This window comes from Helianthus annuus, chromosome 6 (genome assembly GCF_002127325.2).
Source record: "Helianthus annuus cultivar XRQ/B chromosome 6, HanXRQr2.0-SUNRISE, whole genome shotgun sequence".
NCBI classification, from domain to species: Eukaryota; Viridiplantae; Streptophyta; class Magnoliopsida; order Asterales; family Asteraceae; genus Helianthus; species Helianthus annuus.
The window spans coordinates 83,482,786-83,506,503 of NC_035438.2; the positions used below are offsets into that span (position 1 = coordinate 83,482,786).

The following is a 23,718-nucleotide window of genomic DNA, read 5'->3' on the forward strand; positions in this document are numbered from 1 at the left end:
TGGTAGTGACATATATATTTTACAAGCTATTTTTTGTTTGGTTTAGAAAATCTATGTAGTTTTTATGAGTTTTTATTCGTGATTATAAACGTGGGGTGAAGGACTAATTTAAGTTTATAAGCACGCAAAAAAATACAAAAATATATATAGATAAAAATGCTAGTACATACAAAATTATTAAATTTGTGTTATATACACACTTTATAAATGGTCCCAAAAAAGAGATGAGACATGAAACATCGAATGTAGCTAACTTGTTATGTTATATGGCTGTAGAGGGAGAAGACCTCCGATAACAAGGGCAGTTCTTATCCGAGTTTTCTTCTGCTCCATTTTCGGGTGAGTTAAAGTTGTGACACGTAAATCTCATATCGTTCGTCTACAGGAGAATTTGGGTTCATAACAAATAACTGAAGTTAAATACAGTTAACATGTTTTGGGTATGTATGAAAGAGATTTAAGAATGTATGGATTTGTCCCCTTAGGTTACTAAATTAAATCCGCAAGGTTTGATCTGATTGGCAAAAGGACAATATTAGTTGGTACAACGTACTGGATGTCACACTTGTTTTTTTTAATGGCAAAACTTGATCCTACACCATTTATTTAAATACCCTTTGTCTAGATTTGAACCTAGTACCTCTCATTTAAGAGGCATGTAAGTGGGTTACCCTACATTGGCAGATGTCACACTTGTTATTTTAGAATTAATAACGTGCTGGATGTCACACTTGTTATTTCAAAACTAATTATACCTAATTAAACTTGTATCTGATTTTGTGTTAACCATTTTCAGGTTGACATTGAACCAAATCACATACTTTATTGGTTTGAAGAACTCGATGCCAACCATCGCCTGTGCGTTGTCGAATCTACTGCCGGCTCTCACGTTTGTCCTTGCCGTCGTATTCAAGTAATAACACACGTTAATTAAATTATTTGAACTTGTTGTTAAGGAAAGTAAAACATGCTTTTTATTGTTCTTTTGGGTAGGCAAGAAGATGCAAAGTTGAAGACATTGGGTGGACTAGCAAAGTTGACAGGAACACTGGTTGCAGTTGCGGGTGCAATGACATTGTCCATGTACCATGGACCGGTTGTACCCATCGGTCAATCGGCCATTCATTTACACAGTGCAAACAATGCAGTTAATGACTCTACTCGAGGAACCATCATCGGACCCCTTCTAGTCATCATTAGTGCTCTCACTTGGGCAATATGGTTCATTATCCAGGTAAGTCTATCCGATGTCTTGTTTTTAGAAGACAAATTTACTTATTGAAGTTGTGAAAGTTTAGGCAAAAATGGGCAACTTTTATCCTGCTCCGTATTCGAGCTCAGCTTTGATGTTGGGGATGGCGACCGTTGAATGCTCGATAATTGGTGTGTTCATAGTGCCATATAAACAAGAATGGTCTTTGTTTCCTTCAATCCGATTTGTGGCATGTGTATATGGGGTATGTTATAAAATTGTTTTAAATATAAATATATCAGTCGTTTTAAACGCATGATGAAAATTGGCTCGTTTGTTGGTTGGATTTCTAAATCTAGGTTAGTCGTCATCTAAGCTTGTGACATTTAAGTCGAAATGGTTATCTAAGATCGCAACTTTTACTTCGCAGAATCTAATCGTTGTTCCAATTTTTTGGCCCGTTTGTTGTTGAAGTAGGCATTTTTGTTGTTGAAGTAGCATCTCACCACATGGCGACTTCACTTTGCAAAAATGAAGAAAGTGAAGCCGTCGTCTAAGATAGCAACCTCAACACCAAAAAATAAAAATTCTAGCTGGACACTTACGAGATCTAGTCAGATTTGCATACTTCAAAAATAATAGGAACTAACCCATATTAAAGTACAACTGAAAAACCCATCCAACTATCATCACACACTAAAAAATCATTTTTTTTTCTAAACCAATCGCATGTCTATAAAACAAATATATGTAGTAATACGTTAGAAAAGAACTAACTAAATATCATGATTGTAGGGAATTGTTTGTTCGGGAATCGGGGTTTGCATGATGTCATGGTGTATCCAGAGAAAAGGAGCGTTGTTTGTGTCGGTGTTTAGCCCATTATTGCTGGTCATCGTTGCGGTACTGAGCTGGGCATTTCTACGCGAGAAATTATATCTTGGAACGTAAGTGTGCATAATGTCACGACCAAGGCCGGCCCTGGGGGTGGGCGGGGAGGACCACCAGCCAGGGCCCGATATTTCGAGGGGCACATTTTTTTATGAAAAAAACACGATATGTATATGTAAAATATTTTTTAATAGGGTACAACGATACAAACACCAACATAGGACCCTTTACAATATTCTTATGGTTTAGATTAGTAATTAACCCCTTTGACATTAGGTTTAGACCTTTAGTGAGCCCAATACCCGATTTCGTTAAGACCTAAGGGCACATTTTTTCAAGCTCGAACAGGGTATACAAATTCTCAGGGCCGGCCCTGGTCACGACCCGCCTAAGCTTGATTATTAACGAGCAAGTTTATTGATTTGATTATGCCTGCAGGGTATTAGGTTCAGTGTTAATTGTGATTGGGTTATACGCTGTGCTATGGGGAAAGAGCAAAGAAATGGAACCCCATAAAGTCGACACACCGGAAGATATTGAAATGCATTGATAGATTTATATAGTTCAAGAAGAATATATACGTCTTGATGAACCTACATGATTATATGATAATTTGTTGCAATAAGATCGATTCAAGGTGCAATGTAGAACGTCTTTGTGGGAGTTCAAATGTTATTAGAAGTCAAACAAGTCACATCTAATTTGTTATAGTTTTGATTTACTTCTGTAATATATATATGGTCATCCATAAAAGTTCACCCAACATGTGCACGAGAATCACAATTGGACCAAAACATAAAAACTTATTGTTAGATTCTTGTGTATTGTATAAAGATTATGGTGTTGATATTTAGTTGTTTACTTTTAGAAACAGTTTATTAAGTTAATTACATGTTGATCAATGGCCATACACTTGGATTAGTAACGTTGTAAAAGTGAGATCATGGTTTTATTAGCCTAGATGTCTTTAACTATGTCAGCTCTATCGTTTTTATCAATACGCCTAATTGGATAGTCAGCGTAGACACAACGTCATTCTAAGACCATCATCAGTGCGAAAGCCTAATTACACTTGTAAACGCTTCTAGTACATTGTCATCATCAGATTTCCACAAGTACACTTAGATGCTGTTGTTTATAACTTGTACTTGCATGAAGTAAATCTGTTGTTTAGTATCTTAAACCTATGCAGTTAACTTGTAGAATTCGTTGAATTGAAATTAATTCCATTAAAACAATTGTTGGTTAAAACTGAATCAGCATTGGAACCAAGCAATCCAGTCACTTTAACCAAAGGTTTTCTATGATTGGAAATCATGTAAACTCACGTACCATGTCAATGGTTATGAGACGGGTTAAATAGATTGACCCAGACATGACCCATATATATATTTGTGTCAAAGGTATCAACCCAAACCATTATATCTTGAATCAAAATGTAGCTAAAGGCTCCCATATGTTGTGGCAGACCATGTTTGGAAAACAATCAAAGAAAAACATTTGCATGAAGATATGATAATTCCCAAAAAAATATGGTCAGTCCTAAAGGCACAAAAGTGGCAATGAGTCACAATTGAAATTTAACTACAGTTGTCTTATTGAAGAAAGGCCAAAAAGGTTATTCTTGCAAGCAGCAACTACACCTTCAAAAGAAAAACAGCCTTCATTCATCATCAGCATCACATGTCATGCCATCATTTTGATATATAAATGGGCATCCTTCAAGAGAATCATAGGGGAGTTTTACACGTTTAATCTGTTGTAAACATCGTTTCCCTAAATCTCCATCAAGATCTATGAAGAAGCACGCACGCAAATCAAGTGATTCAAGGTGATGACAACCATCCAGAATCATCCCCAACCCTTTATTCGACATGGGGTTCCCGATGAGTTCAAGGTGCCTTAGCTCATGTAAGTTTTGCCCAATAGCCATAGCTACCCTATCATTTATAATTTTTTTAGCCTTAAATTCCCTATAACCATACTCATCCCATAATCTGTATTCTTCTTGATTCACTTTAAGTGTTTTAAGCATGGAGCAATAACGGCCAGCAGTTTTAATACCTCTTCTCGTTATTTTTGTTTCATAAAGGCTGAGTTCCTCCAATAATGGAAGTTTCTTCAAAGCTTTGGTCCAGATGCCATCCATATAATCAATATCATAACAACGTGCCATAGTGAGACGTCTAAGTTGACGACTAGATCTGTCAAAGGAATAAATACATTCAAAAGACAACACTAGTAGAACGAGTGGTGCGTATTGACTCAATGCATTTTTGGCTTCTAATATAAATAACGAAGGCACACAACTAACACTTATATCCAATACCTTTCTGCAATGTATACAAGAATCTTAGCATAGTCGAATTCAGTGATGGTGATATCAACAAGTTGGCCTTTGCTTCTGTCAATAGCATACTCACACATCTTATCAAGTGGGAGCCTACCATTTGGGTCTGTAGAACCGTCCATATAAACGACCATCCACATAGCAGGGTCCTTGCAGATTTTACGCCAAGCAGTGCATACTTTCTCAGCACTCTCAAAAATGTCAACCACACCAATTCTGTAGAGTATATTGGCCATCAACTCTGGTGGGAGATCCAACCAATTCCTTGTTGGTTGCTCCAACTTGATGGCTTTTTGTTGATTCATCATATACTGATATACATACATTTATGACTTCATAATCACTTTGTTAACAAGAAATCAAACAGTTAAGTGTGTAGAAACTGATACAAATATGATACAGCACAGACATTTCCAATTTCTCTGTATAACTGTATGACAATTATTAGTAACTGTTCTTTTTTCACATTTAAAAAGTGGTATATTAAAAAGATCACACCACATCATTGTGCCACAAATATACTAAATGAACCTAAACCAGAATATCAAAAGCCCTAACAATCTGCAGGCAACAAATTGCAGGACCGCATACGTAATAAACCTAATAACAAGAACATGCAATTTGCTTAAACTATAGCACAACAATCAAGGTTTAAAAAAAAGGAAACGAGTTTCGAGGCGTTTTCCCTTCACTTCACGAGGCGTAAGCCTCGAGGCGAACCGAGGCGTAAGCCCGAGGCAGAATTAAAAATTAAATATAAAAATAATATACCTTTTATAAATAAAATACTAAACGTAAAACATATAACTTTCCTAATGTAAATATACTTGTGAGAATTGTTTTGGGTTAAATATAATAAAAGTTTAATGTTTAAGGGTCCAAATGTAAGTTTTTGTAAATGGAATGAATAAAAGAGCCATCCTTTTTTCAGTAACCCTAAAAGAGTTAGGACTCCATCATCTTCTCCATTCTAAAACCCTATTTTTTCTTGGTCACTCATCGCTACAAGCCAGATACGTCTCCTTCTTTAATCTACCTCTGTATTTTGTCAAGCCTTTTTCAGAATCGACCCTGTTTTCTTTGGTAACCCTATGAAACCCTAAATTCTCTAGCCTAAAAAGACATGTACGCCTCTTAATTTCCATTCCGCCTCGACAAGAAACGTCTGCCTCATACCTTTGAGGCATACGTATAGAAACAATCAGTGAGGTGCCGCCTCAGATTCGATTTCTTGACGTTTCGCTTCGAGGCGCGCCTCAAAACGGACGCCTCGAGCGTTTTTTTGAACCATGACAACAATATGATACAACACAAACACAAATTAAGCATGAAATCACACAGAAAAAATATGTAGAAACTGAGAGGAGAAGAGACTAGACATTTGCTAATTTTTCTACTATACAATGGCAATTATTAGTAATTGTGATCTTCTGCACAATTGAATTGTGAAGTTTGGAGATCATACTACATTGTGTCACATATATATATAATGAAAGGTACATAGATGCTTTATAAACTGGATGATCGAAAGCCCTAATAAATTGCAGGATGCACACGTAATAAGAACATGCAATTATCATGCCACTATGCATATAGACCAACTATCGAATCAAGTACATAAAAGTATGAGCCAATATAGGTCAAATTTAAAAATATAAAATTGAAGAAACAAAATATGTTCGCTAGTTGGTCAGAATAGTTCGAAATGATATATAACAAAACCCTAGAATTTCGAAAAGAGTGTGCCTATTGGCACACTAAAGTGCCTATTGGCACACCAAACCCTAGCAAAAGTTAGGGTTTATCTACGCTGCGTATTGGTCAATACGCAGCCTATAAGGTAAACCCTAGACGCTGCGTATTGACCAATACGCAGCGTAGATAAACCATAGATCTCAGTGCCTGATTACCAATCATTGCACAGAAAACAAGGTCTCTATACGCTGCGTATTGACCAATACGCAGCGTATACAAAACTGATGCACATTTGGGGTCATTTTGGTAGGTTTGAAGTGTCAAATTTTTGCCAGGTTTCTATACGCTGCGTATTGACCAATACGCAGCGTATATAAACTTGGTAAAATTTGACACTTCATACCTGGAAACATTTTGTGTCAATTTCAGAAACATAAGGGACCATTATTGTAAATCCTGGAAACATCAGGGACCATTTATCTAAATTATCAAACATCAGGGACCATTTTTGTAATTTTATGAAACTTCAGGGACCATTTTTGTAATTTTATGAAACTTCAGGGACCATTTTTATAAAAAATGAAACACCAGGGACCAAAGTGTAAATATATATAAAATCAGAATAAAAGGGGGTCTTCTTTAAAGAACCGGCCCTTAGCATGAATCGAACTCGTGACCTTTCATTTAGAACCGTAACGCCTTAACCAGTTTATCCTCCGTTCCGGAGCTGTTAGAACATGGAACTTAATTCTTATATGCAGTGACTACTAATACGCTGCGTATTGACCTATACGCAGCGTATACTGACAGTTTGTATACGCTGCGTATTGGTCAATACGCAGCGTATAAAGCCTTCTGAACTTTAAATTCACACAGAACCTGTTATGTTCCAGAGACACTCGTTAGAACATGGAACTTAATTCTTATATTTTTTTTATTATTTAGTCGACGTCGTCCGTAAGGCGCGTACGGGCCTAACGAGCGTCGAAACTAAGCCCGTCGTTGCCCGTTAGGCCCGTACGCGCCTTACGGATGATAAATTTACAAAAATGGTCCCTGAGGTTTGATGTGTTTACAAAATTGGTCCCTGAGGTTTGATGAATTTACAAAAATGGTCCCTGGTGTTTCCAGGATTTACAAAAATGGTCCCTGGTCAATTTCTGAAACACAAGGGACCATTTTTGTAAATCCTGGAAACACCAGGGACCTTTTTGTAAATTCATCAAACCTCAGGGACCAATTTTGTAAACACATCAAACCTCAGGGACCATTTTTGTAAATTTATCATCCGTAAGGCGCGTACGGGCCTAACGGGCAACGACGGACTTAGTTTCGACGCTCGTTAGGCCCGTACGCGCCTTACGGACGACGTCGACTAAATAATAAAAAAAATATTATTTAGTCGACGTCGTCCGTAAGGCGCGTACGGGCCTAACGAGCGTCGAAACTAAGTCCGTCGTTAAAATTTTAACGACGGGCTTAGTTTCGACGCTCGTTAGGCCCGTACGCGCCTTACGGACGACGTCGACTAAATAATATTTTTTTTATTATTTAGTCGACGTCATCCGTAAGGCGCGTACGGGCCTAACGGGCAACGACGGACTTAGTTTCGACGCTCGTTAGGCCCGTACGCGCCTTACGGACGACCTCGACTAAATAATATTTTTTTTATTATTTAGTCGACGTCGTCCGTAAGGCGCGTACGGGCCTAACGAGCGTCGAAACTAAGCCCGTCGTTAAAATTTTAACGACGGGCTTAGTTTCGACGCTCGTTAGGCCCGTACGCGCCTTACGGACGACGTCGACTAAATAATATTTTTTTTATTATTTAGTCGACGTCATCTGTAAGGCGCGTACGGGCCTAACGGGCAACGACGGGCTTAGTTTCGACGCTCGTTAGGCCCGTACGCGCCTTACGGACGACGTCGACTAAATAATATTTTTTTTATTATTTAGTCGACGTCGTCCGTAAGGCGCGTACGGGCCTAACGAGCGTCGAAACTAAGCCCGTCGTTAAACGGACTTAGTTTCGACGCTCGTTAGGCCCGTACGCGCCTTACGGACGACGTCGACTAAATAATATTTTTTTTATTATTTAGTCGACGTCGTCCGTAAGGCGCGTACGGGCCTAACGAGCGTCGAAACTAAGTCCGTCGTTGCCCGTTAGGCCCGTACGCGCCTTACGGATGATAAATTTACAAAAATGGTCCCTAAGGTTTGATGAATTTACAAAAATGGTCCCTGGTGTTTCCAGGATTTAATAAAATGGTCCCTTGTGTTTCAGAAATTGACCAGGGACCATTTTTGTAAATCCTGGAAACACCAGGGACCATTTTTGTAAATTCATCAAACCTCAGGGACTAATTTTGTAAACACATCAAACCTCAGGGACCATTTTTGTAAATTTATCATCCGTAAGGCGCGTACGGGCCTAACGGGCAACGACGGACTTAGTTTCGACGCTCGTTAGGCCCGTACGCGCCTTACGGACGACGTCGACTAAATAATATTTTTTTTATTATTTAGTCGACGTCGTCCGTAAGGCGCGTACGGGCCTAACGAGCGTCGAAACTAAGTCCGTCGTTGCCCGTTAGGCCCGTACGCGCCTTACGGATGATAAATTTACAAAAATGGTCCCTGGTGTTTCCAGGATTTAATAAAATGGTCCCTTGTGTTTCAGAAATTGACCAGGGACCATTTTTGTAAATCCTGGAAACACCAGGGACCATTTTTGTAAATTCATCAAACCTCAGGGACTAATTTTGTAAACACATCAAACCTCAGGGACCATTTTTGTAAATTTATCATCCGTAAGGCGCGTACGGGCCTAACGGGCAACGACGGACTTAGTTTCGACGCTCGTTAGGCCCGTACGCGCCTTACGGACGACGTCGACTAAATAATATTTTTTTTATTATTTAGTCGACGTCGTCCGTAAGTCGCGTACGGGCCTAACGAGCGTCGAAACTAAGCCCGTCGTTAAAATTTTAACGACGGGCTTAGTTTCGACGCCCGTTAGGCCCGTACGCGCCTTACGGACGACGTCGACTAAATAATATTTTTTTTATTATTTAGTCGATGTCCTCCGTAAGGCGCGTACGGGCCTAACGAGCGTCGAAACTAAGCCCGTCGTTAAACGGCCTTAGTTTCGACGCTCGTTAGGCCCGTACGCGCCTTACGTACGACGTCGACTAAATAATAAAAAAAATATTATTTAGTCGACGTCGTCCGTAAGGCGCGTACGGGCGTAACGAGCGTCGAAACTAAGTCCGTCTTATATGTAGTAACTGCGTACAGGCCGAGTGTCTCTGGAATATAACAGGTTCTGTGTGAATTTAAAGTTCAGAAGGCTTTATACGCTGTGTATTGACCAATACGCAGCATATACAAAACTGATGCACATTTGGGGTCATTTTGGTAGGTTTGAAGTGTCAAATTTTTGCCAGGTTTCTATACGCTGCGTATTGGCCAATACGCAGCGTATATAAACTTAGTAAAATTTGACACTTCATACCTGAAAACATTTTGTGTCAATTTCTGAAACATAAGGGACCATTATTGTAAATCCTGGAAACATCAGGGACCATTTATCTAAATTATCAAACATTAGGGACCATTTTTATAATTTCATGAAACTTCAGGGACCATTTTTATAAAAAATGAAACACCAGGGACCAAAGTGTAAATATATATAAAATCAATATAAAAAGGGGGTCTTCTTTAAAGAACCGGCCCTTAGCATGTATCGAACTCGTGACCTATCATTTAGAACCGTAACGCCTTAACCAGTTTATCCTCCGTTCCGGAGCTGTTAGAACATGGAACTTAATTCTTATATGTAGTAACTGCTAATACGCTGCGTATTGACCTATACGCACCGTATACTGACACTTCGTATACGCTGCGTATTGGTCAATACGCAGCGTATAAAGCCTTCTGAACTTTAAATTCACACAGAACCTGTTATATTCCAGAGACACTCGTTAGGCCTGTACGCAGTTACTACATATAAGACAGACTTAGTTTCGACGCTCGTTAGGCCCGTACGCGCCTTACGGACGACGTCGACTAAATAATATTTTTTTATTATTTAGTCGACGTCGTCCGTAAGGCGCGTACGGGCCTAACGGGCGTCGAAACTTTTAACGACGGACTTAGTTTCGACGCCCGTTAGGCCCGTACGCGCCTTACGTACGACGTCGACTAAATAATATTTTTTTTCTTATTTAGTCGACGTCGTCCGTATGGCGCGTACGGGCCTAACGGGCGTCGAAACTAAGCCCGTCGTTAAAATTTTAACGACGGGCTTAGTTTCGACGCTCGTTAGGCCCGTACGCGCCTTACGGACGACGTCGACTAAATAATATTTTTTTTATTATTTAGTCGACGTCATCCGTAAGGCGCGTACGGGCCTAAAGGGCAACGACGGACTTAGTTTCGACGCTCGTTAGGCCCGTACGCGCCTTACGGACGACGTCGACTAAATAATATTTTTTTTATTATTTAGTCGACGTCGTCCGTAAGGCGCGTACGGGCCTAACGAGCGTCGAAACTAAGCCCGTCGTTAAAATTTTAACGACGGGCTTAGTTTCGACGCTCGTTAGGCCCGTACGCGCCTTACGGACGACGTCGACTAAATAATATTTTTTTTATTATTTAGTCGACGTCATCCGTAAGGCGCGTACGGGCCTAACGGCAACGACGGACTTAGTTTCGACGCTCGTTAGGCCCGTACGCGCCTTACGGACGACGTCGACTAAATAATATTTTTTTATTATTTAGTCGACGTCGTCCGTAAGGCGCGTACGGGCCTAACGAGCGTCGAAACTAAGTCCGTCGTTGCCCGTTAGGCCCATACGCGCCTTACGGATGATAAATTTACAAAAATGGTCCCTGAGGTTTGATGTTGTGACACCCCGTTGAAGCACGCTAGCTTGGCAGTGGCTGCTTCAACTTTCGGGACGAAAGTTCTTAAAACTTGGGGATAATGTGACACTCGAGGTTTTTCCGAACGAACACCTTGTAATATTTTGTGTATATAAATATTATTAAATGGAAACGTGATCTTTATTTGCTTAACGTGTGTTGTATGTATGTATTATATATATATGTATGTGAGTCGAGACCACGACTCGCAACCGCTTGGTTGCGAGTGGGCCTTTGGGCCGTAACCGGCTTGGGCCGAAACCCCAAGCCCAACCCGAAACATCCCCTTGTATATATCCCACCTTTCCCCCACTTCTTCCATTTTACACACACATACACTTCTACTTTTTCTCTCAACTAAGAAAACCCTCAAACATCATCCCAACCTTCTCCAACTTTCGGATTCAAGCAAGGATCTCGGACAAGATCACCATACGGACACTTCATCTTCCCTCACCTTCTTCCTTTGTTTTCGGCTCCTTCTTCACAAACCGGTTAGTGTGTAATTAATGCCTTGTATGTTTGCTTGAATGATGTAGAAAAGAAAATGTTTGGTTAGGAACATTATGCATGATTCTAGGGTGATTTGTGAAGTAAAATATATGTGAAAACCATTTATGTGTGAATACTTGTGACATGTTTAAAATGACTAGAAAATGGTAGTTTACAAGTGTTCATGGCCAATCAAACTATACTTCTTTGTTTCTTGCAAAATGATGATTGATTAACATAAGTTTCGGCTATGTATTGTATGCTCTTTGTTCTTGCAATGTTAATCTTGTTAAAATATGTGATTTTGGATCATAAATATATGGTTAGGTTGACATGAAAACCCTAGAAAAATGATGAACATAGGATGAACTTCTTGAATGTGGTTTGAAGGTTTTAAAAATGGTAAAGTTTGATCTATATGGTCTAATGGTCAAATGAGGAAAAGTGTTTGTAGAAATCTTATTGGTTATTTCCGGATTTGGGCCTGAATTCTTGGTACAAAATGGACTGATGCATCTGCATCATCACGTGTGTATGAAAGGGACAGTTTCCGACTCGCAACCACGGCTTTACGACTCGAGACCACGCCGTTGCGACTCGCAACCAAAGCATGACAAGTCGAAACCACGAGGTTGCGACTCGAAACTACGACGGTTGCGACTCGCAACCAAAACGTGACAACTCGAGACCACGGTTACGACTCGCAACCATAACGTGACAAGCCGAGACCACCTGGTTGCGACTCGAGACCAGCTGGTTGCGAGTGGGCCGTCCACTTTGGTTATTGGGCCATTATGTGACTTGGGCTATCTGTTGACTGGATTATGTGTTGCTGTTGACTGTTTAATTGTTTAGGCCGGTCCAATAACCCAATGACTGTTTACTTGTATGCATGTTACGTACCTGTATGTATTTCACGTGAATGCTTGTATACCGAACCTGACCTATACCGGTAACCATGTTAGGACGTGGTGACCAACGTGATTGACAAGTAACCTAAACCTACCGAGCAACCCAAGGTGAGTTCACAACTTAAAAGCATGCGTCCCGGTGGTTTGGGACACGAGACTAACAACCCTATCCCCTGGTAAAAGGGGATACCATTTACATACCTTCCCTAGTTATTGGGAACAAAACTTACTTTTCCTTCCCGGGTATTGGGAAACCTTTTGGTTAATCACTGTTTATACGGATTGCAACTAACGGCACTAAACGAAACTCTATCACTCAAGTCCCTACTACAAATACCGATTAGTCGCCGGGTTAGGCGAGCGAGTTATTAGTTGATAGCGCTATTTAGGTGTTTACCAGCCTCACACCGTGCCCTGGTTTGGGATCGGTCGTGAACTAATGTACTCAGAAATCCGTCAATGATGATAGAACATTGACATCGGGGCATCCTGCGGATACGCAACGGTTACCTAGTGTTCGGTATTGGAAAAACAGTTTAGTCGCTAACTTTTGGGGTAGCTCCCCAGGGCATGTATAAACGGATAAATTAACCGGTGAAACAAAGTTTTTGGTAATTAAAACTGGACAACTAGTGAACTCACTCAGCATTTTTGTTGACCCCTTACTGCATGCTTTGCAGGTAACCAGTGACGAAGGAGCTTGCAGCTTGGGAACGTGTAGTGTCTGTTCACCCTTGTGCTGGGTGTTACCTTATTTTGAAACATGAACTTTGTCTAAACTACTTTACTTATGCTTCCGCTACTTATTAACTGTTTGAACTTAAAACTTTAAACTCTGAACTTAATATTTGCTAAGCTTATGAATAGCAAGTATTACTTTTGTTATCAACTTAAGTATTCGGTATAATTGGTGGCTGGATCCTGGTCAGTCACGCCCCCGAAGCGGGTGTTATCCGCAGGTGGATTTTGGGGGTGTGACAGATTGGTATCAGAGCCATTGGTTATAGTGAACTTGGTTTTAAAAAGGGGGAAATCTTTTTGGAGAAAACCAGACTATAACCCGTGACTCGTAACGACACTACACTCCAAGTGCAAGGCTCGACACTTTTGACCTCATAGCTCGGACTAGTGTTTACTTGTTTGCTTTATGTTTCCTGTTATGCTATACATATTAGTGTGCCTAAATCAGATAGATACACCTCTCTCTTCTATCTCATTCTCGCTACACTACGACATCGCACTCATACTGTGTTTTCTGGTTATGAAGACAATGAGTGGACGCGGAAGGGGAAACATTAACATGACGCAGGCTCAGTTCACTAACCTGCTCAACACCGTGGCTGCAGCTTTCGCAGCTCACCCTATAGGTAAGCTCGTTGTTTTTAGGATGTTTAGATCCTACCGCCACATCGACTTTTCGCCTCTAAACCTATACGCTTCGCTTCTCACGAACAGGTCAGCATGCACCTGCGCAACCACCAGTGTGTACTTTCAAAACTTTCATGGATTGCAAGCCTCTCCCTTTCAACGGCACTGAGGGTGCCATAGGTCTTCTGCATTGGATTGAGAAAATTGAAGCTGTCTTTGCTGTTTGCGAGTGTCCCACTGCAAATTGGGTGAAATTTGCTACTGCTACGCTTGAAGGAAGCGCGCTTTCTTGGTGGAAGGCGCAGATTCAGATGTTTGGGTTGGAAACTGCAAATGCTACGGCATGGGAGGATTTCAAGGACATGATTAAGGAGGAATACTGTCATCGGGATGACATCCACAAGCTTGAGAATGAGTACTATGAGCTCAAGATGGTTGGGTCAGAGATTGAAACTTACACCAAGCTGTCTAATGATTATGCTGCTCTTTGCCCAAACATGTCTCGACCTATGTATCGAAGAATCGAACTGTATATCAAGGGTTTGGCTCCAGAAATTCGAAGCCATGTAACTTCAGCCAACCACACTACCATTCAGCCGATCGTTCGACTTGCTCACAAACTTACTGATCAGGCCGTAGAGGAGGGCAGGTTGCCCAAAAGGATCAGTGCTACTGTCGGAACTTCTAGTGACAGCAAGCGTAAGTGGGAAGGAAGTCAGAGCAAGGATGCTAACCCCACTCAGGCCCCAGCACAGCAAAGGAAAACTGAAAACAACAAAGGCACTCAGCAACAGGGTGGCTACCGGGGAAACTACCCTAAGTGCAACAAGTGTAACAAGCACCACAATGGGGCGTGTAACAGGGGCCAGTGTCAGCGATGCCACAAGGTGGGGCACGAAGCCAAGGATTGTAGAAGTCAGTTCCCAGCTAGACAGAATCAGCAACAGCCCCAACAGCAACAGCAACAGCAGCAGGGAAACAACCGAGCATGTTTTAAGTGTGGAGCTGAGGGGCACTTTAAAAAGGATTGCCCTGAACTGAATCAGAACCGCAACAATAATCAGGGAGCTGGGAACAACAATCAGAACAACAATGCTGGGAATGGTGCTAGAGGACGGGCTTTCGTGATTGGAGCTGGCGAAGCAAGGAATGACCCCAATGTCGTGGCGGGTAAGTTCCTACTCGATGATCGTTATGTTTCTGTGTTATTTGATTCCGGTGCCGATGCTAGTTATGTATCCCTACGTATTAGTAAGAAGCTTAAGCGTCCGCTTTCGTTACTAAGTTCTCCTCATATCGTCGAGTTAGCTAATGGTAGAAACATCGAGGCCTCACATGTTGTCAAAGGCTGCAAACTAGAGTTGTCTGGTCAGACATTTAGTATCGATCTTTTCCCTGTTACTCTCGGAAGCTTCGACGTCGTTGTTGGTATGGATTGGTTATCCAAGCATCGCGCTGAGATCCTCTGTCAAGAGAAAGCAGTTCGTATTCCTCGCCGTTCTGGCAAACCCCTCATCGTACAAGGTGGCAAAAGTGGAGAAATCTCCGGCGTTATCTCATTCTTGAAGGCCCAGAAGTGTCTACGAAAAGGGCACACCGCTATCTTAGCACTTGTCACCAACACGCAGGAAAAGGAAAAGAGGATTGAAGACTTTCCAGTAGTGCGTGACTACCCTGAGGTATTTCCTGAGGAATTACCTGGACTCCCTCCCCATCGTCAGGTCGAATTCCAAATCGAGCTAGCTCCCGGAGCAGCGCCTATAGCTCGTGCACCTTATCGACTAGCCCCCGCAGAATTGAAGGAACTCTCTATTCAACTACAGGAACTTTTGGATAAAGGATTTATCCGTCCTAGTTCGTCACCCTGGGGAGCACCGGTACTCTTTGTTAAGAAGAAGGACGGCACGTTCCGAATGTGTATTGATTATCGTGAGCTGAACAAGGTTACCATCAAGAATCGTTACCCCCTCCCGCGAATCGACGATTTGTTTGATCAGTTGCAAGGATCAAGCTACTATTCTAAGATTGACCTGCGATCAGGCTACCATCAGTTAAGGGTCCGTAATGAAGACATTTCCAAAACTGCATTCAGAACTCGTTATGGTCATTATGAATTCCTCGTTATGCCCTTTGGAATGACCAACGCCCCTGCAGTGTTCATGGATCTCATGAACCGGGTATGCAAACCCTACCTCGACAAGTTTGTGATCGTGTTTATAGACGACATTTTGATCTACTCGAAAAGTCAGGAAGAGCATGAACAGCACCTACGCCTTATCCTCGAACTCCTCCGCAATGAGCAACTGTACGCCAAGTTCTCGAAATGCGACTTCTGGCTTCGGGAAGTCCATTTCCTTGGGCACGTGGTTAACAAGGATGGAATCCACGTCGACCCTGCAAAGATCGACTCTATAAAGAATTGGCCTACCCCTAAGACTCCGACCGAAGTTCGCCAATTCTTGGGATTGGCAGGTTACTACCGCAGATTCATTCAGGGGTTCTCAAAGATTGCACAACCCCTCACTACGCTCACTCAGAAAGGCGTCACCTACAAATGGAGTGAAGCTCAGGAAACCGCGTTTCAGAAACTAAAGGATAACCTCTGCAGTGCTCCTATTCTCTCGTTACCTGAAGGAACGGACGACTTTGTGGTTTACTGCGATGCGTCTATTCATGGGCTCGGTTGCGTGTTGATGCAACGCGAGAAAGTTATTGCTTACGCCTCTCGACAACTTAAGATACATGAAAGGAACTACACAACGCATGATTTGGAACTGGGAGCAGTGATCTTTGCGCTTAAGATATGGAGGCATTACCTGTACGGTACCAAGTGCACCATTTACACCGATCACAGGAGCCTCGAGCATATCTTCAAGCAGAAGGAATTAAACATGCGACAACGCCGATGGGTCGAACTTCTGAATGATTATGAATGCGCCATTAAGTATCATCCGGGCAAGGCCAATGTTGTGGCAGACGCCCTCAGCCGGAAAGACACTGTACCAAGGCGCGTGCGAGCATTACAACTTACCATCCAGTCTAGTCTTCCTACCCAGATCCGAAATGCTCAGATTGAAGCTCTGAAACCGGAAAACATCAGGGCTGAGTCCCTGCGGGGATCGAGGCAGCAACTAGAACAGAAAGAAGACGGCGCCTACTATGTGGCAGGGCGCATTTGGATCCCACTTTACGGAGATCTACGAGAGCTTGTAATGGACGAAGCCCATAAGTCCCGTTACTCAGTACATCCTGGTGCAGATAAGATGTACCACGACTTAAGAACCACATACTGGTGGCCTGGCATGAAGGCCCACATAGCAGCCTATGTTGGCAAATGTTTGACCTGCGCAAGAGTCAAGATCGAGTATCAGAAACCAGCAGGCCTCCTCCAGCAACCCGAAATCCCGAAATGGAAATGGGAGCAAATTTCCATGGATTTTGTCACAGGATTACCTAGATCTCAACGCGGGAATGATACTATTTGGGTGATAATAGATCGATTAACTAAGTCTGCGCACTTCCTGGCCATTAAGGAAACAGACAAGTTCTCAACCTTAGCAGAAATCTATTTAAAGGAAGTAGTCTCCAGGCACGGGGTGCCAACTTCTATTATTTCCGACCGAGACGCTCGTTTTACTTCCGAATTGTGGCAAGCTATGCACAAATCCTTTGGCTCACGTTTGGACATGAGCACCGCTTATCACCCGCAAACGGATGGGCAGTCTGAACGCACCATCCAAACCCTGGAAGACATGCTTAGAGCATGTGTGATCGATTTTGGCAAGAACTGGGAGAAGCATCTACCGCTGGTGGAATTCTCCTACAACAACAGCTATCACACTAGTATTCAGGCGGCACCTTTTGAGGCATTGTACGGTCGTAAATGCCGATCACCTCTCTGCTGGGCGGAAGTAGGTGACAGTCAACTCACAGGCCCAGAACTAGTGGTAGATACAACGGAAAAGATTTCACAGATCAGACAACGCATGGCGGCAGCTCGTGACCGTCAGAAAAGCTACGCTGACAAGCGTAGGAAACCGTTAGAATTCCAGGTCGGGGACCGGGTTCTACTTAAAGTCTCACCCTGGAAGGGTGTGGTCCGTTTCGGTAAACGGGGCAAGCTGAATCCACGGTATGTTGGACCATTCGAAATTACCGAGAAAATCGGTAAGGTTGCTTATAGATTAAACCTGCCTGCAGAGCTGAGTGCAGTGCACAACGTTTTTCACGTATCTAACTTGAAGAAGTGTTTGTCGGATGAAACACTTGTGATTCCTTTTAAGGAACTGACGATTGATGAGCAGCTACACTTTACTGAGGAACCGATTGAGATCACGGATCGAGAAATTAAAACCCTCAAACGTAGCCAGATACCCCTTGTACGAGTTCGTTGGAACTCACGGCGCGGCCCAGAGTTTACCTGGGAGCGGGAGGACCAGATGAAGTCCAAGTATCCCCAGTTGTTCCCAAACGAAAACCCCAGCACTGAAGCTACAACCGAATTTCGGGACGAAATTCCAAACTAACGGGGGGATGATGTGACACCCCGTTGAAGCACGCTAGCTTGGCAGTGGCTGCTTCAACTTTCGGGACGAAAGTTCTTAAAACTTGGGGATAATGTGACACTCGAGGTTTTTCCGAACGAACACCTTGTAATATTTTGTGTATATAAATATTATTAAATGGAAACGTGATCTTTATTTGCTTAACGTGTGTTGTATGTATGTATTATATATATATGTATGTGAGTCGAGACCACGACTCGCAACCGCTTGGTTGCGAGTGGGCCTTTGGGCCGTAACCGGCTTGGGCCGAAACCCCAAGCCCAACCCGAAACATCCCCTTGTATATATCCCACCTTTCCCCCACTTCTTCCATTTTACACACACATACACTTCTACTTTTTCTCTCAACTAAGAAAACCCTCAAACATCATCCCAACCTTCTCCAACTTTCGGATTCAAGCAAGGATCTCGGACAAGATCACCATACGGACACTTCATCTTCCCTCACCTTCTTCCTTTGTTTTCGGCTCCTTCTTCACAAACCGGTTAGTGTGTAATTAATGCCTTGTATGTTTGCTTGAATGATGTAGAAAAGAAAATGTTTGGTTAGGAACATTATGCATGATTCTAGGGTGATTTGTGAAGTAAAATATATGTGAAAACCATTTATGTGTGAATACTTGTGACATGTTTAAAATGACTAGAAAATGGTAGTTTACAAGTGTTCATGGCCAATCAAACTATACTTCTTTGTTTCTTGCAAAATGATGATTGATTAACATAAGTTTCGGCTATGTATTGTATGCTCTTTGTTCTTGCAATGTTAATCTTGTTAAAATATGTGATTTTGGATCATAAATATATGGTTAGGTTGACATGAAAACCCTAGAAAAATGATGAACATAGGATGAACTTCTTGAATGTGGTTTGAAGGTTTTAAAAATGGTAAAGTTTGATCTATATGGTCTAATGGTCAAATGAGGAAAAGTGTTTGTAGAAATCTTATTGGTTATTTCCGGATTTGGGCCTGAATTCTTGGTACAAAATGGACTGATGCATCTGCATCATCACGTGTGTATGAAAGGGACAGTTTCCGACTCGCAACCACGGCTTTACGACTCGAGACCACGCCGTTGCGACTCGCAACCAAAGCATGACAAGTCGAAACCACGAGGTTGCGACTCGAAACTACGACGGTTGCGACTCGCAACCAAAACGTGACAACTCGAGACCACGGTTACGACTCGCAACCATAACGTGACAAGCCGAGACCACCTGGTTGCGACTCGAGACCAGCTGGTTGCGAGTGGGCCGTCCACTTTGGTTATTGGGCCATTATGTGACTTGGGCTATCTGTTGACTGGATTATGTGTTGCTGTTGACTGTTTAATTGTTTAGGCCGGTCCAATAACCCAATGACTGTTTACTTGTATGCATGTTACGTACCTGTATGTATTTCACGTGAATGCTTGTATACCGAACCTGACCTATACCGGTAACCATGTTAGGACGTGGTGACCAACGTGATTGACAAGTAACCTAAACCTACCGAGCAACCCAAGGTGAGTTCACAACTTAAAAGCATGCGTCCCGGTGGTTTGGGACACGAGACTAACAACCCTATCCCCTGGTAAAAGGGGATACCATTTACATACCTTCCCTAGTTATTGGGAACAAAACTTACTTTTCCTTCCCGGGTATTGGGAAACCTTTTGGTTAATCACTGTTTATACGGATTGCAACTAACGGCACTAAACGAAACTCTATCACTCAAGTCCCTACTACAAATACCGATTAGTCGCCGGGTTAGGCGAGCGAGTTATTAGTTGATAGCGCTATTTAGGTGTTTACCAGCCTCACACCGTGCCCTGGTTTGGGATCGGTCGTGAACTAATGTACTCAGAAATCCGTCAATGATGATAGAACATTGACATCGGGGCATCCTGCGGATACGCAACGGTTACCTAGTGTTCGGTATTGGAAAAACAGTTTAGTCGCTAACTTTTGGGGTAGCTCCCCAGGGCATGTATAAACGGATAAATTAACCGGTGAAACAAAGTTTTTGGTAATTAAAACTGGACAACTAGTGAACTCACTCAGCATTTTTGTTGACCCCTTACTGCATGCTTTGCAGGTAACCAGTGACGAAGGAGCTTGCAGCTTGGGAACGTGTAGTGTCTGTTCACCCTTGTGCTGGGTGTTACCTTATTTTGAAACATGAACTTTGTCTAAACTACTTTACTTATGCTTCCGCTACTTATTAACTGTTTGAACTTAAAACTTTAAACTCTGAACTTAATATTTGCTAAGCTTATGAATAGCAAGTATTACTTTTGTTATCAACTTAAGTATTCGGTATAATTGGTGGTTGGATCCTGGTCAGTCACGCCCCCGAAGCGGGTGTTATCCGCAGGTGGATTTTGGGGGTGTGACAGATGTGTTTACAAAATTGGTCCCTGAGGTTTGATAAGTTTACAAAAAATGGTCCCTGAGGTTTGATAAATTTACAAAAATGGTCACTGTAAACCCTAATCAAACAAATCAAACAAATACCCCTAATTCACTGTAAACCCTAAGCAAACAAATCAAACAAACACCCCTAATTCACTGTAAACCCTAATTTACCTATGATACAGCCCTAATTTACGGATAAAATACCAAAAAAATCAAAATTACTTAAATAGGTTGAGTATATACCTCGTTTATACTTCGAATTCGCGTGTATACGGTCGGAAATACGTAGTCGCCTTCGTAGGGGTTCGTAGAGGTTTTGTATGTAATTTGGGGAAGAACATACGCTGCGTAGGGGTTTTCCTGATTTATATCAGAACCTATACGCATCGTAGAGATCAATACGCATCGTATGCCCAAGTCTGAAATTACGGTTTCGCCCTTCTATCAGTGCTATACGGGGCTTAGTATAAGGGCAAAAAGGTCATTGTCCACCTCTATATACGCTTCGTATTGGTCTCTACGATACGTATATAAGAGGTCATCACAATGACCTTTATACCCTTCTGTTTAGCCTATACGAAGCATCTATAGAAGGGCATAAAGGTCATCATGATGAAAATTATATACGCATCGTAGAGACCCATACGAAGCGTATATAAAGGTCCGAAAATGACCTTTTTGCCCTTATATTTAGCCTCGTATAGCCCTAAAAGAAGGGCAAAATCGTAATTTAACATATTTATATTTTCAAACTTCAATTTGGGGGGAAAATTGTCCGCCTTTAACCTACGATGCGTATTGATCAATACGCTGCCTTGTTTAGCCTCATTTTACCTTTTTACCCTCATTTTACCTTTTTACCCTCATTTTACCTTATTGTCATTTGGATAACATACGATGCGTAGGGATCCCTACGCACCTTAGAAGACCTTTTTTTTTTTTTTTTTCTTGGTTTGTATTTAGAGAAACTAAAAATAATCCAAAAATTATGTTTATAAAAATTTGAATTATAAATTATAAATTATAAATTATAAATTATAAATTATAAATTATAAATTATAAATTATAAATTATAAATTATAAATTATAAATTATAAATTATAAATTATAAATTATAAATTATAAATTATAAATTATAAATTATAAATTATAAATTATAAATTATAAATTATAAATGAATTAAAAATGATATTATTTGAATTATAAAAATTAAAAATGATAAAAACTTTATAAATTAAAAAATTTCTACAATTTACAAAAATACAAGTTTCCGCTTAATCTTCGATAACATTTAAACTCGGTTCTCTGTCTTTATCTCGGTCTGATTTAGGATGCATTAACTCGTAGTAGTGCTCTAACCGCGGTGTATACATTTCTTCCCACCGTTTCGCAGCTATTGATCGATGTGCCGACCACATCGGGTTCACTAAAGGCATGGGGTAGTCTCCTTCCAACTTAGCATGTATGAAGTGTCCCCCGTGAACATGTATAAGCGTTATCGCTTGAGGTCGTGGATCTAGTGGGGCATCCGTTAATGGGAAGATGGTAGAGCTCCATTCAATGCTTAGCATGTGGAGGACAATATTATACCTTTGCGCTATGAGAAGCCCTACCTGGGCCATTTCCATCCAGTGACTTTGATCGCACCCTTTCACTGAATGCCATTCGATGCTCTTACGTATTCGTTTAAAGTCTCCTTCGTTATATGTTTCGAATACATGCTTCCAACGCGGTTTGTTATGGTCAATCTCCAGTAGTAAATCTCTTCGAATATTGGGCCATGCGTGTTCCGTAAAACCTAACCCGACAGCCACAGACCTGTACCCACAATGACCGTCTGGGGTCACATCTTGTATACGCGATATGTAAGAGCGAAACTCTGATGGAATTTGATTCTTAAACCTCTTAATGCATAACAAGTGCTCGTCCCCCTTTATTAATGGAAAAACCTTATCATCCCTCGTCTCCTTCTTTTTAGAACTTGTTGAACTGTTTGGTTGCATTTTAGGTTTTTCAGACTTCACAAACGAACCAGTTCCACGAGAGCCCTCTGACGGTACGTATGAGCTGTGTCGGGGTAAATCGTACCTATGCTTGGGGGAAGCGGTAATTACGTTGCTGTCCTCGCCACAGGAGCTGTATCTCGCAGCTTGGTCTAACCTCGCAGCTTCATCTAGCCTTTCTTGTACTTTCTTTGATGTAGGCCGACCGCGAGTGTTTTGCTGGACGATCGGTGGTTTCTTGGTTGACGATTTCGGGGTGAAAACCGCTTTTATCTTTGAAAGCATACTCTTTTGCTGAACGGGGGACTGCGCCTCTAAATGTTGCCGCACATTATTGAGCTCTGCTACAATATCGACCTCCTCGTCTACCAGTTTACAAGGGAGCAAGTCAAGCTTACGCCAGAATACATCTATCTCGTCGAGTTGTATTATACGCCCTGCACAGTTAAGTTAATACGGTGTGAGAAACAGCTAAATCGTACAAAATAACAAAAGGTTTGTGGTTTTAATATTTTTTACCTGTACGTGTGTAGTTTTCCAGCCTACAAGCACACGGCAATCCTTTGCTAAGCCACATATGGCAACCACATGATGCGTTAAGTTTCCGCAACACATCCATCTTCCTCAGTAGCTCTTTTTCCAGCAAATCAAGTGCTTCATGGGAAACCTTTCCACGTAGGTTGTCCAACATTCGGTGTCTGTGGTGGTTCATCGTTTTTTCGATGCTCTCAGTGAAACTTTTTTGTATTTCATCGTACTGAGTTTCAACTATATCAATGATGCATCTTGCTATTCGCTCCAATGAACTCCCGCACGTAATGTATCTTTTTAAATTTGCGTGCTGGCTCTCAACTCTGTTGGTGGTGCGCTGACCAAAGTTGCGACACTTATCGGTCCACGCATAGACGAACATTTCTTTATAGTCTTTGAG

At 41.7% G+C, this 23,718-nt stretch overlaps 3 protein-coding genes across 4 annotated transcripts in view; 1 reads left to right on the forward strand and 2 right to left on the reverse strand.

Moving 5' to 3' along the window:
- Window positions 1-226: 226 nt before the first annotated feature.
- LOC110889665 (WAT1-related protein At1g09380) lies at window positions 227-2,933 on the forward strand. Its single transcript, XM_022137228.2, has 6 exons — window positions 227-339; window positions 797-913; window positions 994-1,234; window positions 1,299-1,457; window positions 1,988-2,139; window positions 2,522-2,933. Exons 1-6 carry the CDS (start codon window positions 260-262, stop codon window positions 2,631-2,633), a joined length of 861 nt encoding a protein of 286 aa, XP_021992920.2. The 5' UTR covers window positions 227-259; the 3' UTR covers window positions 2,634-2,933.
- A 605-nt stretch (window positions 2,934-3,538) lies between these two features.
- Window positions 3,539-23,718, reverse strand: part of LOC110889666 (putative F-box/LRR-repeat protein 23) — a 45,302-nt gene continuing 25,122 nt past the window's right edge. Inside the window, exons 2-3 of one of the 2 annotated variants that reach the window (XM_022137230.2) lie at window positions 4,413-4,744; window positions 3,539-4,287 (exon numbers count right to left, since the gene is read on the reverse strand). In XM_022137230.2, coding sequence (XP_021992922.1) covers window positions 3,747-4,287; window positions 4,413-4,741 — 870 coding nt within the window. In that variant the 5' untranslated portion in view covers window positions 4,742-4,744 and the 3' untranslated portion in view covers window positions 3,539-3,746. Of the gene's footprint in view, window positions 4,288-4,412; window positions 6,166-23,718 lie in introns of those variants that run through there. The other variant, XM_022137229.2, reaches the window with a different exon arrangement.
- Window positions 22,059-23,700, reverse strand: LOC110887800. Its single transcript, XM_035974196.1, has 2 exons — window positions 23,307-23,700; window positions 22,059-23,224 (listed from the first exon to the last, which is right to left on the reverse strand). The coding sequence occupies exons 1-2, from the start codon at window positions 23,698-23,700 to the stop codon at window positions 22,059-22,061; spliced, it is 1,560 nt and encodes a 519-aa protein (XP_035830089.1).

Excerpts from the sequence above, each read along its gene's own strand:
- LOC110889665 (XM_022137228.2), top strand. The coding sequence starts at position 260 with ATGTTATATGGCTGTAGAGGGAGAAGACCTCCGATAACAAGGGCAGTT. Across the intron at positions 340-796 it reads TTCTTCTGCTCCATTTTCGG|GTTGACATTGAACCAAATCA; the intron begins GTGAGTTAAAGT and ends AACCATTTTCAG. Across the intron at positions 914-993 it reads GTCCTTGCCGTCGTATTCAA|GCAAGAAGATGCAAAGTTGA; the intron begins GTAATAACACAC and ends TCTTTTGGGTAG.
- LOC110887800 (XM_035974196.1), bottom strand. The coding sequence starts at position 23,700 with ATGTTCGTCTATGCGTGGACCGATAAGTGTCGCAACTTTGGTCAGCGC. Across the intron at positions 23,225-23,306 it reads GGAAAACTACACACGTACAG|GGCGTATAATACAACTCGAC; the intron begins GTAAAAAATATT and ends TTAACTGTGCAG.